Here is a 15,350-nt window from a genome sequence, read left to right on the forward strand (position 1 = left end):
GAGTATCATAAGCAGGCTCCACACTCAGCTCAGAGCCCTACTCAGGGCTTGATCCTACAACTATGAGATCAAGACTTGAACTGAAATCAAGAGTCCGACACTTAATCTAATGAGCCACTCAGGCACCCTTTGTTTATTTGATTTTTAATCATGAATGGGTGTTGAATTTAATCAACTACTTTATATCTGCTGACATAATCATATAATTTTTTCCCTTTAATCTGATAATGTCAGATGCTCAACCGACTGAGCCACCCAGGCGCCCCTTTTTTAATGTTTTTATTCAGCCTTTGGGAGTGTTTTATAACAGAAAGGTTTTTGGGGTGTCAGTTCACCAAATTACCAGAACTACAATTCCACTTTATTTTTTGTAACGTTTATGTATTTATTTTTGAGAGAGACAGTGCACACACCATGAGAGTGGAGCAGGAACAGAGAGGGAAATAGAGGAACTGAAGCGGGCTCTGCACTGACAGCAGAGAGCCTGACGTGGGGCTTGACCTCATGATCCTTGAGCTGAAGTCAGTCACTTAACCAACTGAACCACCCAGGCACCCCTACAATTCCACTTTAGTATTTTTAGTGTAAAGACTTCTGTTAATGTAAGATATGATCACTTACCATCACTTCTGTCTTCTTGTCTCAACAAGGAAGCTGTGTTATGTAGTAGAAAGAGCATTATACCAGGAGTCAAGAGGCACAAGTTGTAGTTCCAGCACCACCACTTAGTGGGATCTTAACCAAGCCACGTATTCTCTCTGAGTTTGATTCAATCACCTGCTAAGAGGAAATACTCAGGATTGAAGTGAGAATTACATAAGTTTATAAATGTCAACTCGTTGTTGTAAGGGGAAAGGATGAGAACCAATGATGTCTAGTACATTCTCTGTTAGGAAAATGTAACCAAAACAGGTAGTTTAAGGAGAGAAGAGGGTTGATTTGGCAGCACAGAGGATGTTTTTTGTGTGGTGAAACTATTTCATGGTTTTGAAATGGTGGATACATGGCACTGTGCATTTGTTAAAACCCACAGAGCTCTACAGCACAAAGAGTAAACCTTGACACATGCAAATTTTAAAAATAAATAAGGGGAAATGGGATTTAGGATGGAGGGCAGCCTGATAAAGGAATCTAATTGTATTATAAATGTATTTAATAACCTCACTGAAAGGAGCCAAGTAACTTGAAAATGAGACTAAAACTAAAGGCGGTAGGAACTGTTCATAAGCACTGTACTCTAATTGATAAAGTATGAACTCTAGTTTAGCTTGCTATAGATAATGGTAGATACATGTAGAAGCATTTATAAAAACGTGTTTATACAAGGTTTAGTATTCCCACATATATTTCCTTGTTTTGTCAATTGAGAGGGCCTAGAAGCAATCTTGTAGCAAGGAGCACACCCAGTACCTGGTCCATTCCCCAATAAAAGAAACAGACACTCTTTGGAGAAGTAGCTGATTCTAGGATTGGGTTAACGAATATACAACATGAGCCTGCAGTATCTTGTAGTGCCAGAAAATAAGGCAAGTGCTCCAAAACAAAAACACAATGATGAGAGTATGTCAAAAGAACATAGGAGCCAACTATAGAAAGAAACTGTAGAAGAAAGAACTCTTAATAGCCAAAACAGGAACAGTTTGAGCAATAAATAAAATAGTATTGGGTTATAACCCACAGTGTAAAAGAAATGTCTTTGAATCCATACTGATAGAAACAAGTGATTGAGTAAATAAATGGGGGAGAAGAGACAAATCTCCCATGTAAAAGAATTCCAAATAATTTAAGTAGCTATTCTGCCCTTAAAGAAGTGGAGCATAACTCGCTACTCCCTAAGTGTGGGCTGCACGTAGTGACTTCCTTCTAAAGAATACAGCATGGAGGGACCACTGGGTGGCTCGTTGGTTAAGCGACCGACTTCAGCTCAGGTCATGATCTCACAGCTCTTGAGTTCGAGCCTCGCTTCATGCTCTGTGCTGACAGCTTAGAGCCTGGAGCCTGCTTTGGATTCTGTGTCTCCCTCTGTCTGCCCCTTTCCAGCTTACGCTCTGTCTCTTCCTCTCAAAAATAAATACTGAAAAAAAAAAAAGTTAAAGAATGCAGTATGGAAAGGAGGAAGGGAATAAGTTTACAGTGGAGAAACTTGTCAATCACTGCCTCAGCCAGGTGATCAAGGTTAACGTTAACCCTGATAAGTCATATTCATATCATGAATACCCTTGATATGATGTGATAAGAATGGCACTTTACTTCTGTAGTTTTTTCCCCTAAAACCCAAACCCCCAGTCTAATCATGAGGAAAACATCTCATAAATATTGAGGGACATTCTACAAGATACCTGATCAGTATTCCTCAAAATTGTCAAGGTCTTCAAAAACAAAGAAAGTCTGAGAAACTATTAGAGCCAAAGTGGAGCCTAAGGAGACCTGATCACGAAATATAACATGATGCCCTAGATGGAATTCTATGAGAGAAAAATACATCGAATGAAGATAAAGGGAATTTGAATAAAGTATGGGCTTAGGTTTATAGTAATGTATTAGTATTGGCTTATTAATTGTAACAAATTACCATGCTAGTGTAAGATTTTAGTAATATAGGAAACTAGGTTAGAATATGGGAGCTTTCTGTACTATCTGCAACTTTTCTGTAAATCTTAGACTATTCCAAAATTAAAAGTTTACTTTTGAAATGCAATAGGCGTGCGCACACAAGTGGGGGAGGGGCAGAGAGAGAGGAGAGAGAGAGAGAGAGAGAGAGAGAGGCAGAGAATCCCAAGCAGGCTCCTCACTGCCAGCACAGTGCATGACACGGAGCTCAATCTCACAGACCATGAGAGCATGGCCTGAGCCAAAATCAAGAGTTGGATGCTTAACCAACTGAGCCACCTAGGTACCCCTATTGCATTTTAAAAGTAAACTTAAGATGAACTCAGTTACCAGCCTGCCTGCGTGTAGATCTTAGCCTCGCTTTACCAACCAGGGTATCCCACTTAACTAGAATTACTTTAACTTGTCTATGCCTCACTTATTTATCTGTTTGGGAGGACTAAATGAGTAACATAGTAAAGCATTTAAAGTAATGCCTGGCACATAGCAAGTGCTATATAATGTTTGATTCTGTTTATCATTACTACTTTGTTTGGATTTTTCGTTTTGGGGATCTATGTGTTTATAGCTGAATTACACTGAATCTTCTTCAGCATGCTGAAGTGTCCAACAAAACAGTATCCATAATGCTTTTTTCATAAGGGAGAAATTATTAAGATTGTAAAGATTCAAGAGAAAGGACCAGAACTTGAGGATTCCCACCCCGTTTCAAACCAAATAAATAGAATTGACCAAGTGAATGCAGAAGGTACAAAGCCTGGTAGGATATACCCTTTATGGGCATAGACATGCCACATATAGAAATTCCGAAGTTAATGTTATTTGGTTTTCAGTAGATTTCTTATTAAAATGTCCACTCCCCTTGTTAAACTGGTATTTGGTTACGCATGGGTGGCTCAGTTGGTTTAGCATTTGGCTTTTGATTTCAGCTCAGGTCATGATCTCATGATTCGTGAGATCAAGCCCCACATCAGGCTCTGCTGATATCAAGGAGCCTGCTTGGGATTCTCTCTCTTCCTCTCTCTCTGCCCCTCCTCCACTCATTCTTTCTCTCTCTCTCTTTCTTTCTCTCTCTCAAAAAAAAAAAACAAAAACAAAAACCTCATGTTATTTTAGCACAAAGCACTGCCTACAGTACAAATCCCCAGATTTAGAGTTCAGCATCTGAAGTTTTGGTGACTTTTGAAACAAAATGGAATGTATTATAAAAACATTGGTTTTAGGCTTTTTACTCCTCTGCCTGAAATACATACCAGCTCTATCGAAAACTCCTTATAGATCAGCAGCTTAGGTGTAATAGTGTACTGAGTAGACCATAGCATTTGGAGTCAGGAAGCCTGCTTGGGGTATGGAGTCTGATAGCTGTGTGAATGAGGCAACACATGTAACCTCTTTGAGCCTCGTCTCCCACATCTGTGAAATGGTGATAAAGATGCTTGTCCTGCCTCCTTCCCTTACTTATTGTATTATTGTAAGGATGAGTTGTAAAAGTGAATGTGAGAGCTTTTTGTAAATTATAAAACCTATGCAGATATTATTGTTACAGTAATTCTCAGGTTTTCGACCAGAGTAAAACTCTAATGAATTAGCCTTATAGTCAGATTAGGTGTTGCATACCTTTACTTATTTAATTATATAATAAGATGAAATCATTTGAATTTAACATGCTTTTTATGGTATGTTTTCTCACAGTACTTTAGTTTTTATGATGTTTTTCTTTGGTGTAACAAAGGAAGGCATTGTTTTCATCTGTAATTGTTTCCTTCAGGTGGCAGTTTGAGGAAATGGTTTCCAAGCTCTTCGCTGAAATTAGCTATATAGAGAACACAAAAGTGTATCCCTGTGATTTGTGAAATTGTCTCTGTAGGACACAGACCCTCTTGTCCTGGAGTGGAGCTGGCCAGCAGAGGGTGCACAAGCTTTCCCAGGAGCTGGCTTCAAAGGCTAGGCTGGGCAGACCTGACTGGTGCCATCTGTGTTTGCTGTCTGATGATTAAGAAGTACTATAAATGAAAAGGTTCTGGCACACCAAAAACACAGTTACCAAATGGAAAGAGAGAGCAGTCTTAATGTCACTTAGCAATGTGGCAAGTACCTGCCGTAGTTGGTGAGTAGGAAGTTTCTAATAATTGGAGTTTGGTCTTCTAGCATGGGTTATTTGTTTTCCACCTCCTCCTGATACTCTTTGCCTTTTCCAATAATTTCTTTCTCTTTCTGGATTCTTTGCCCTTACCGTCTGAGCATCTGCAGTTGTTGGCCTTATGTGGTCTAACAAATTGAAGTCTTTTAAAAGTGATCTTTCGGGGCGCCTGGGTGGCTCAGTCGGTTAAGCGTCCGACTTCAGCTCAGGTCACGATCTCGCGGTCCATGCGTTCGAGCCCCGCGTTGGGCTCTGTGCTGACAGCTCAGAGCCTGGAGCCTGCTTCTGATTCTGTGTCTCCCTCTCTCTCTGCCCCTCCCCCGTTCATGCTCTGTCTCTCTCTGTCTCAAAAATAAATAAACGTTAAAAATTAAAACAAAACAAAACAAAACAAAAAAAACCCCAAACTGATCTTTCTCTGAACTTCTATGGCCCTAGGGTAAATGGGTCCTGGATCCAACTGTCTACAGCACCCTGTCTGGGTCCCCTTACCAAGGCTCTCACAGGTTCCATGGCATCTTTTCCTCCATGTAAATGGGTGACTGTTAGAAAAAAGACTTTGAGACTTTTCAAGTGTTACTATTACTACTGCCCATACCATCTTTTTTTCCTTCCTTCCCAAGCACGGATCCTCTACCTGTGGATATTGTGTAGAGTTTATATACATAGCGATTGTAAAAATATTTTCATAAGTTTCCTGAATATAAAGGTTATTTGAGTTTACTTAAAAAGAAAAAGAACATTTGAGATGTGTGAAGAAGAAAATAGAAGGAACTCCTTGAGCGTTTCAATCAGAGAAAACTAAATTCTTCCAGACTTTTCCTATACATATGTATATTTGTTATTATATATATTAATTTTTAAAAATGAGATCTTACTAAAGGTACGATTTTGTACCCTATTTTTTCCCCCACCTAAAAAAATCATGGACTTCTTTCCATATCAGTAAATTTAGGTTTATAAGCAATATTTTTGCAGGCTCCACACAGTCAGCACAGAGCCCGATGCAGGGCTCTATCTCATAAGCCATGAGATCATGACATGAGCTGAAATCAAGAGCCAGATGCTCAACCCACTGAGCCACCCAGGAGTCCCTAAGTAACATTTTTAAGTAGCTACATGATTTTCCCTTACATGGATATACAGTAATTCAGTCAGTTTTCTGAAGATGACTATTTAGATGGTGTACAGTTTTTCAGGATAATGTACAACAGTGCTGTGACAAATGCTTAATATATTCTTCTGGTTACATTCTTAGGATATAATTCTAGAAATTGAATTTTCCATCAAATTTATTCTTCAAGAATTTTCATATGGGGGCGCCTGGGTGGCTCAGTCGGTTAAATGTTTGACTTCGGCTCAGGTCATGATCTTGTGATTCGTGGGTTCAGGCCCCACATCGGGCTCTATGCTGACAGTGCAGAGTCTGCTTCGGGTTCTGTGTCTCCCTTTCTTTATGCCCTTCCCCGCTTGTGCTTGCTTCTACTTTCCCTCTTTCTCTCTTCCTCTCTCAAAAATAAATACACATTAAAAAATTTAGACAAAAAAGAATTTTCATTTGTATTGACAGAGTTTCCTCAGAAAAGGTTTCTCAATGCAGTCTCCCCTGACAGTGTGTGAGTATGCTTGTTTTTCTATACCACTGATCACAACATTTCACTTTGCCAAAATGATAAGTCAAATACTTAATTAAGCCATCATGCTCTTTTTAAATTTTTTTAAATGTTTTTATTTATTTTTGAAGGAGAGAGAGAGACAGAGCATGAGCAGGGGAGGAGCAGAGACAGAGGGAGACACAGAATCAGAAGCAGGCTCCATCCGGGCTCTAAGCGGTCAGCATAGAGCCCAATGCGGGGCTCGAACTCATGAACTGTGAGATCATGACCTGAGCCGAAGTCAGACGCTTAACTGACTGAGCCACCCAGGTGCCCCCATCATGCTCTTTTTTAAAAAAAGTAGTGGTCCTGCCATTCTCCTGGTCACCCCAGAAAATTAAGCCAAAAGGCAGCAGTTCTCCAACTGTTTGGTCTCAGGACTCCTTGACACTGAAAAATTATACCCCCAAGAGCTTTTATTTATATGGATCATAGCTGTCAATGTTTACTATGTTAGAAATTAAACCAAAGAAAAATGCAAATATTTATTAAGTCATTTAAAATAACAGTAATAAACCCACTACATATTAGCATGAATACCATTTTTATTAAAAATATTTTCCAAAAGAAACAAATTAATGAGAAGAATGGCATAGCTTTACATTTTTGCAAATCTCCTTAATATCTGGCCTCTAAGAGAAGATGACCAGATTCTTTTTTTTTTTAAGTATACTTAACACATAGTGTTATATTAGTTTCAGATGTACAACATATTGATTTAACAATATGTACATTACTCAGTGCTCACTGTGATAAGTCACTGTCTGTCACCATGTGATGTTATTATGATAGTATTGGCTATATTTCTTACACTGTACTTTTTGTCCCTGCAACTTATTTTAAGACTGAAAATTTGTACCTCTTAATCCTCTCACCTGTTACACTGGATTCTTATGTTTGCTTCTGTATTGAGTCTGTGGTGATTTGTTGTTCTCTTTTAGATATGTGAAGAAAAGCTGATCTCACAGAGAAATGTGAGTAGTTAGAAAGAGGAGGAGTACTTTAATAGTCTCTTAGGATGAATGTGAATCCTCTTCTTTGATATTATACTAAATTCCAATAAGTGGTAGTTTCTTTTTTTTTTTTTAATTTTTTTTTTTAACGTTTATTTATTTTTGAGACAGAGAGAGACAGAGCATGAACGGGGGAGGGTCAGAGAGAGGGAGACACAGAATCTGAAACGGGCTCCAGGCTCTGAGCTGTCAGCACAGAGCCCGACGCGGGGCTCGAACTCACGGACCGCAAGATTGTGACCTGAGCTGAAGTCGGCCGCTTAACCGACTGAGCCACCCAGGCGCCCCAGTGGTAGTTTCTTAAAGGTGAATTGCAATATAATACTTGAAACCATATCAGTGTACTTCTCTTACTCTGTTACATTAAAATCCATTGATCGTCTTGCACTTTGAATGGATCTTTTACCCGTGTATGATTTTGTGATACCGTATGTGTCATCTGGAAAATATTGGTTCACTGAGTTGTGCATGTCTTCCAAACGTTGACACATTTTATTATACCATGTCAAAAATACCTTATTCTCCTCAGAACAGTGTTGAAGTGTCAGAAAGCTGTTAAGCTAAGCATGGTGGACACAAGTTTTCTAGAATTCTAACTTTTTGCTTAAACGCTTGAATTTTATTAATGGCGACAAATGGTGTCAGTTGTTTTCCTGCCAGGCTTACTTTGTTTTTGAGAAAATGCCAAAGTACAAATGGTGTTCCATGAAAACAATTGTTTCGCTTCATCAAGGATACGCCGAAGTGAAACAGACTTTTTTTTTTCTCCTGTCGATGCATGGTTGGTGAAGAAAATAGTCACCTGCAGTACAGTTTGGTGCCACTGCCTTGATTCAGACTAAGGTGCCAGCAGTTTTATCCACCATTGCCTGTGCATCATCAGTGCACCTGTCACCACTGTAAAAAAAGACAAAGAATATGTTGATATTATTAGGAAAAGAATTTTGACCTTTTGTGGACCCCCTTAAAGTGTTTTGGGCCCCTAGGGATCCCTGGATCACACTCTGAGAACCTCTAGTCCAAGGTAATCATAGGAACCCATTCTCTTTTCAGAGACTGATTTAGAGATAGTTTGTGACTCTCAATTCTGGCCAGAGAAATCCGAGAGCAAGCCTGTTGAGGAGCTTGTGAGATAGTTTCTCCATCCCTAAAAAAAGACGTAAGAAAGAAATAGTCCTTTTCTTCCTCTGGATGTTGCTGTGTCAGTGTGATGCCTGGAGCTGCAGCAGCCACGTCGTAACTGGCAAAGGGAATGAGCCTTAGGGTGAAGGTGATGCTCAAAGAGCAGGATGGAGAAATGGCAAGAACGTGGGTCCTTGATAACATCCTTGAACTAAAGATGAAACCACACCTAGAACTGGCCCAACCTCTGGACTTCCAGTCATGAGAGATATTTTTCTCTCATTATTTAAGCCAAGATCTTCTGTTACTTGCCGTTGAAAGCACCCCCCAAAGACATTTTTCGTTAGTGTGATGAATATTTTTAAGTGTTTGGTGGCCATTTGCATTTTTTTGGTGAATGTTTGTTGATGGCATTAGCACATTTTCTACTTAGGAGGTCATTTCTAAGTATTTTCTAAGTGTTCCTTATAGATCAATAGTACATTGTAGTGTTTTGCAGTATCTCCACTGGAGTCTTTTGTAGCATATCTTCCCATAAGTTTTTATAAACAATGTATTAGTCTTTTTCTTTCATTTTTAACTTTTTAGCTTTGGCGTCATGTTCAAAAGAGTCTTTTCTACCCTACTTTTTAGTAAGCACATATATTTTTTAGGCCTATTAAGGAGTATTTTTTACATTACCTGGAATTTATTTTGGTGTTAGATATAGCATTGGCATATAAATTTATTATTTCCAAATACGTAGGCCATTTTCTTTTTCTTTTTCTTTTTTAAAGATTTTATTGATTTATTTATATTTTATTTATTTATTTTTTAGTAGTCTCTACACTCAACATGGGGCTTGAATTCACGATCCAGAAACCAAGAGTTGCATGCTGTACTGACTGAGCCAGCCAGGCACCTCCCCTAAAGATTTTATTTTTTTAAGTAATCTCGATACCCAACATGGGGTTTGAACCTACAATCACGAGATCAAGAGTCCCATGCTTCACCAACTGAGCCAGCCAGGCACCCCTTCCTTTCTCTCTCTCTCTCTCTCTCTCTTCCTTTCTTCTTCCTCTCTCTCTCTCTCTTTCCCTCTTTCTTTCTTTCTTTCTTTCTTTCTTTCTTTCTTTCTTTCTTTCTTTCTTCTACACCCAAGTTGGGGCTTGGACCCACCACACCCAAGATCCAGAGTCACAGGTTGCACCAGCTGAGCCAGCCAGGCTCCCTGGTAGCCCATGTTCTTCAAACACTTTTTTGAATAGTCCAACCATAACCTACTGATTTGAAATACTAGCTTTATTACAAATAGAATTCTTACATGCATTTTGACTAGTTTCTGGATTATCTATTCTTTTTCAGTGCTTTGACTATATATCCTAGCACTAGAGACATGGCTAAGTATACACATACTTGATGTATAGTGTACTCTAATGTCTGGAAAAATGAGTACTTCCCTACCCCCCTTTCCCCGATGCCACCGCAACTAGCATCACTATTTCCCTTCCAGAATTTTCCTGGCACTTTCTGCATGTGTCTTCTTCCAGATAAACTTTTAAATTATTTGTTTAAGCTTCTCAAAAACATTTTTGGAATTTTGAATGAATTTCTTTAATTTTATGGATGATTTTGGTGAGAATTTACATTTTTACAATATTAATCTTCAGCTTCAGAAACCCATGTACCGTCTTCCTGTTTATTAAAATTATCTTCCATGCCCCTCTGTAGAGTTGTATAGCTCTCTTCATATCAGTTCTATACATTTCTGGCTAAGTTTATTCCTGCGTATTTCATATTATGTTTGTTATAATCATAAGAGGAACCTTATCCCCTGTATGTTTTCTATTTTGCTATTGATGTTAAAAAAAACATTCAGCTTATATTTCCAGATAGTTTTGGCTTCTTAAAAAAGAATAAGCACACAGGATACTATCATTTGTGTTAGTACAGTATATACTGTGTGAACTTGATTTATGAGGTATGACTGTTTAAGGCTGTTTAAGGAAACAGAACATACCAGAAGCTAGATCTCAATGAATATGATCTTTCTAAGCTGGTTATGTTATAGCAACAAGAACAACAACTTACTGTAAAAAAAAATTAAGGGTATTATCCTCAAGCAAAAAGTATGCCACCACTGAGGATATGAAAAAGAATTAATAGGCCTGCTATGAGGACATTATCTGAAAATAAAATTTCAAAGATGTTTATTATTGGAATAAATGGTAATCTCTCAAAGTGACTTACTTGAAGGGTCAACACTTATTTTGATGTCCACATCTAGTTTTTAGTTAAACAACATCACTTTTAGACACATCTTATGTTATCAGGTGGCAAAAAAATGGCTGACAAGTTTTATGTGTTTTGTTGTTGTTTTAAAAGAATCATATTGTTTTTGTATTAAATAAGATTCATGTTGCCCCAGGCATTATGGATTGGCAGTGTTTCAGCTGTTGGGAAAATGAAATTTGCCAGTTTTCTAAGATCATTTAAAATAAACAAATTTCTTTTCATCCACATTATGGATTTAAAAAGCATGTGTGGGCTAGTCTTGTATCTTAATCACCATTTAAAATGTTTCTATAGAACATATGGTTCTAGGGCGCATGGGTTGCTCAGGTCAGGGGCTTAGGTCAGGATCTCACGATTGGTAGGATCGAGCTCCAGGTCAGGCTTGTGCTGATAGCATGGAGCCTGCTTGGGATTCTGTCTGTCTGTCTGTCTGTCTCTCTCTCCTCCCCCTACCCTGTCCCCTGTGCCCACATGTACATGTGCTCTCTCTCTCTCTCTCTCTCTCAAAATAAACTTAAAAAAAAAAAAAAAAGAAAATGTAGTTCTGAGCTTTTAACAGCTGACTTACAGATAATATTAGAAATAAGACCTTTTATAGATTGAAGATCACAAAGGTTTCTCTACATGATGTGATCGAGGTTAAATATATAATTCTTTCTTGGGACTCCTGGCTGGCTCATTCAGTAGAGCATGTGACTTTGATCTTGGGGTTGTGAGTTCAACCCCCATGTTAGGTGTAGAGATTACTTAAAAATAAGTCTTTAAAAATATTTTATATATACATATATAACATTATGTATGTATGTATGCATCTATCTATACATATATATATAATGTTCTTAAGCAACTTGCTATGGCATTATTATTCATGGGCTTTAAAAAATAATTCCTAAATTTATTGATTTTTTTTAGTTTATATAATTTCTTGGAATAAGGTTTATTGTATGTTTAGGTAAAGAGTGTTTGTATCCTTTATTTCTTTGGGTGAGGAGTCTGGCTCCAAGTCAGAATCCTATGTGTGATGTTTCAGGCCTGACCATAGGCAATTACAAGATTTTCCTGGAAGGCCTCATGGGAAGAGCTACCATTCCCACACAAGAATTGGGGTACAGCCAGTGCATTGCAGTTTTCTGGAGTGATTGCAGTCAAGGCTCCCCTGGGCAGTCATGCTCAATAATGAGGACTGCTGCTGAGATACTTTCTCCACTTTGGTGGCTCAGTACTATTCCCCTCTTAGCTCTTCTTCCCCCAGCCCCACTCCCCTTTGCCCATGGATCCATAAAAAGGCAGGAGACAATTTCCCCCATCTGTGCTGCATCTACGTGATCCTTACTGAGTGCCATTCCGCAGGGAAAAATGGAATGCTGGAGAGCTGGTGCCTCTCGTTGCCTCTTGCTTACACCGTTGCAGTAAGTAAAAGGCTCGACTGTTAATTTCAGTTTGGCTGGTTGTCCTAATTTACCATTTCAGTACCTGATTGCTCAACAGTAGGAGGTGGGAATGGTGTTCCTAATAATTTACTAATTTTTCATCTGATAGATTTTTTCCTTTTCAAACTTTAAGGGGTGCCATTTATTTTTGTTTAATTTTATTTAAATGCAAGTTAGTTAACATACAGTGTAATAATGATTTCAGGAGTAGAATTTAGTGATTGATTCATCACTTACATGTAACACCCAATGTTCATCCCAACAATATAGAAATGTTTCTGGAATTCACTGAATAATAATTTGACTTTATATTTGTGAGGTATGAAGTATTTTATAACGTTCTGTGCAAGAACTTTGTAACTTAGGAATTATCTCCATTTTGCAAATGAGCCAATAGGTTCAGGCCCAGTAAGTGACTTTTCTAAAAGTCATGATAATAGATGGTTGGACCAGGACTTGAACTTGAGGCTTATTATATTCTTAGTTTAGCACTTTCTACTCTGCTTCCCTACTTCATTGTTAAATTAGTCTTACCTTCTTGGGAAGTTGGGACGACTTTAGGGCTGTTTAAACTAAGAAGTATAGTGCAAGGCTTGATTCTGTGGTGTTCATGAAGCCTTCTGGAAGTTATAAGTTAATGATTATGACAGTAATATCAGCTAAAGTTTACTGAGCACTTACCATGTATCCAGCACTACATTACATATATATTTTACATAGATCACCTTCTGTGACCTTCCTATATCTTAGAATACTCTTATTAGCCACCTTTGAGTAAATTAACAAAGTATCCCGTCAGAGGTTGTGTGGTAGCCGGTGGCAGAGCCTGCACTCAACTTAGTCCAAACCCTTTGCCTCTCCACTTGAAACTGCTTTCCAAGAAGACTTGAGGTGATTCTGTCCTACTTTGCAATATTTCAGCTATTAAAGAGGAATAAGAGGGGCTCCTGTGGGGCTCAGTCGGTTAAGTGTCTGACTTCAGCTCAGGTCATGATTTCGCGGTTGGTGAGTTTGAGCCCCTGGTTGGGAACTGCACTGATATTGCAGAGCCTGCTTGGGATTCTATCTCTCCCTCATTCTCTGTGCCTGTCCCACTCTCTCTCTCAAAATAAATAAACTTAAAAAAAAAAAAAGGAATAAGAGAATTCTCTGGAACAGAATCTCCTAATACAGTATTTCTCAATGTTGAAAAATGTATAAACCTCCATTTAAAGGGGAAAAAATTCTCAGATCTCTGGGTTGACTTAAATTGACATATTGTTATACAAATCTAGGTAAAAGTCCTTGTGCATAGAGCTCTTTTTCAACTATAAAATCAAAATAAGTATAAATACCATCACAAGGCCAATAAAATTCAAATTAACAGCATGATGTGACTGCTGATGTGTTACCAAAACTAAATTGCAGCTCTCATTATTAATTAGGTACTGACCTCCTCCACGTAGGTTCACTTGACTTCAGCCCATCTTTGCTATCACGTGCTGTGTATCTTCTCAATTCCCTTACCACTTTTCTCAATTTGAGATACTGCAGAATCTTTTGCGGTGTGCTATATACTCAGACGCTTCATTTCCATATTATATCTGTGCTGCTTGTTGCCAACAAGATCATAAATGCAAACCCAGGCACTGAAATCAAGTAGCAGTTATACCTTTGCTCCTATTGATTTTGTTTTTAGATTGTCATAATAAAAACACGATTTAAAAAATTGTCATAGGACCTCAGTTTGACAAACCCAGTTTGCTTGTTTGTTTTTAATTCTTTTAAGTCATCTCTATACCAACGCACAACCCCGAGATCAAGAGTCACATGCTCTACTGACTGAGCCAGCCACGCACCCCAAACCCTGTTTTAATAGGTGTGTCCAGTAGGAGATTTTTCCTGAAGAGCAAGGAATGGAGATCTGTTGTAATGACCTTCAGAAGGTTAAAAGGAGGTGGTGGATGGCCATCATGTTTTTAGCTCCTGTCCATGCTAAAGTTTCTCTTTCATGGGTGTTTATAACCTTGTGGTTCTTTCTAGCCACATATAAGAGCTTCTCTCATTGAAAGCAGGATTTCCTTCCCATTGTTACAGTGTTACTGTTTTTGTTACTAGGTGACATGGGTTAATAAACTCAGAAGGCCTCATTATTAACCCATACATTCTATCTCTCTTCCCCTTCTTTTTCTTTTTTCTTTTCTTTTCTTTTCTTTTCTTTTCTTTTCTTTTCTTTTCTTTTCTTTTCTTTTCTTTTCTTTCCTAAAAGAAAATAAAATCTTTTGTAAGATTTTATTTTTAAGTAATCTCTACACCCAACATGGGGCTCTGATTTATAACCCTGAGATCAAGAGTTGCATGCTTCATCAGGTGCCCCCCCTTTCCCTTATTTCTGTTTAACCCAGACTTAAGCCCCGTGAAGTCCATCAGCTGCACCCCACCCTCACCCCTCCTTCTCCTCTATCCTCTTTATTTTTTTATTTCTGGTCATTTTGGGCTTATTTCATGGTCATCAGTTCTATTCACCCTCAATTCCACTGTCCTAAGTCACTACTACTTTCTGTACTACCAGCCTGGACAGGCCTAATCTAGATAAAAACAAATATATTGCCCCCAGACTGCCAGGTAGTAGAGGAAATCATATAACTGCTTTATCAGGTTACTTTTTTTTTTTTTAAGAGAGAGAGAGAAAGAGAGAGTTCAAGCGGGGAGAGGGGCAGAGGGAGAGAGAGAGTCTTGAGCAGGCTGCAGGCTCAGCCTGGAGCCCAACACAGGGCTCAATCCCATGACCCTGGGATCATGATCTGAGCCAAAATCAAGAGTGGGATGCTCAACTGACTAAGCCACCCAAGTGCCCCACTATCAGGTTTCTTTTGGTTACAGATAACAGAAAGCTCAGATTGGCTTAAATAATTGAGGGAATGTATTGGCTTAATAACTGAAAAAGCCAGAGGTGGGACAGGCTTCAAATGAAACTTAATCCAGCTACTTAACAATGGCATCTAACTTCTTTTTATCTTTCAATTTTTCTTTCAGAGTTAGTTTCACCCTAAAGTTGTACCATCCTGAGGCCAGACCAAGATGGCTTTTGTTATGTACTGAATTGTGTCTCCCCAACTCTGCCCCA

General features: G+C 38.6%; 1 protein-coding gene across 6 annotated transcripts in view; it reads left to right on the forward strand.

Annotated features, from left to right (window-relative positions):
* METTL8 (methyltransferase 8, methylcytidine) overlaps window positions 1–15,350 on the forward strand; it is an 84,970-nt gene that overhangs the window by 6,763 nt on the left and 62,857 nt on the right. For 3 of the 6 annotated variants that reach the window (XM_053907745.1, XM_053907740.1, XM_053907724.1), the window contains exon 2: window positions 12,165–12,223. The exons of 2 other annotated variants lie outside the window; for them this stretch is intronic. In XM_053907745.1, coding sequence (XP_053763720.1) covers window positions 12,176–12,223 — 48 coding nt within the window. In that variant the 5' untranslated portion in view covers window positions 12,165–12,175. Of the gene's footprint in view, window positions 1–4,522; window positions 4,718–12,164; window positions 12,224–15,350 lie in introns of those variants that run through there. One more of the 6 variants, XM_053907738.1, reaches the window with a different exon arrangement.

The sequence above is a fragment of the Panthera pardus genome, unplaced genomic scaffold (genome assembly GCF_024362965.1).
Source record: "Panthera pardus isolate Hobbes unplaced genomic scaffold, ASM2436296v1 HiC_scaffold_10, whole genome shotgun sequence".
Taxonomy (NCBI): domain Eukaryota; kingdom Metazoa; phylum Chordata; class Mammalia; order Carnivora; family Felidae; genus Panthera; species Panthera pardus.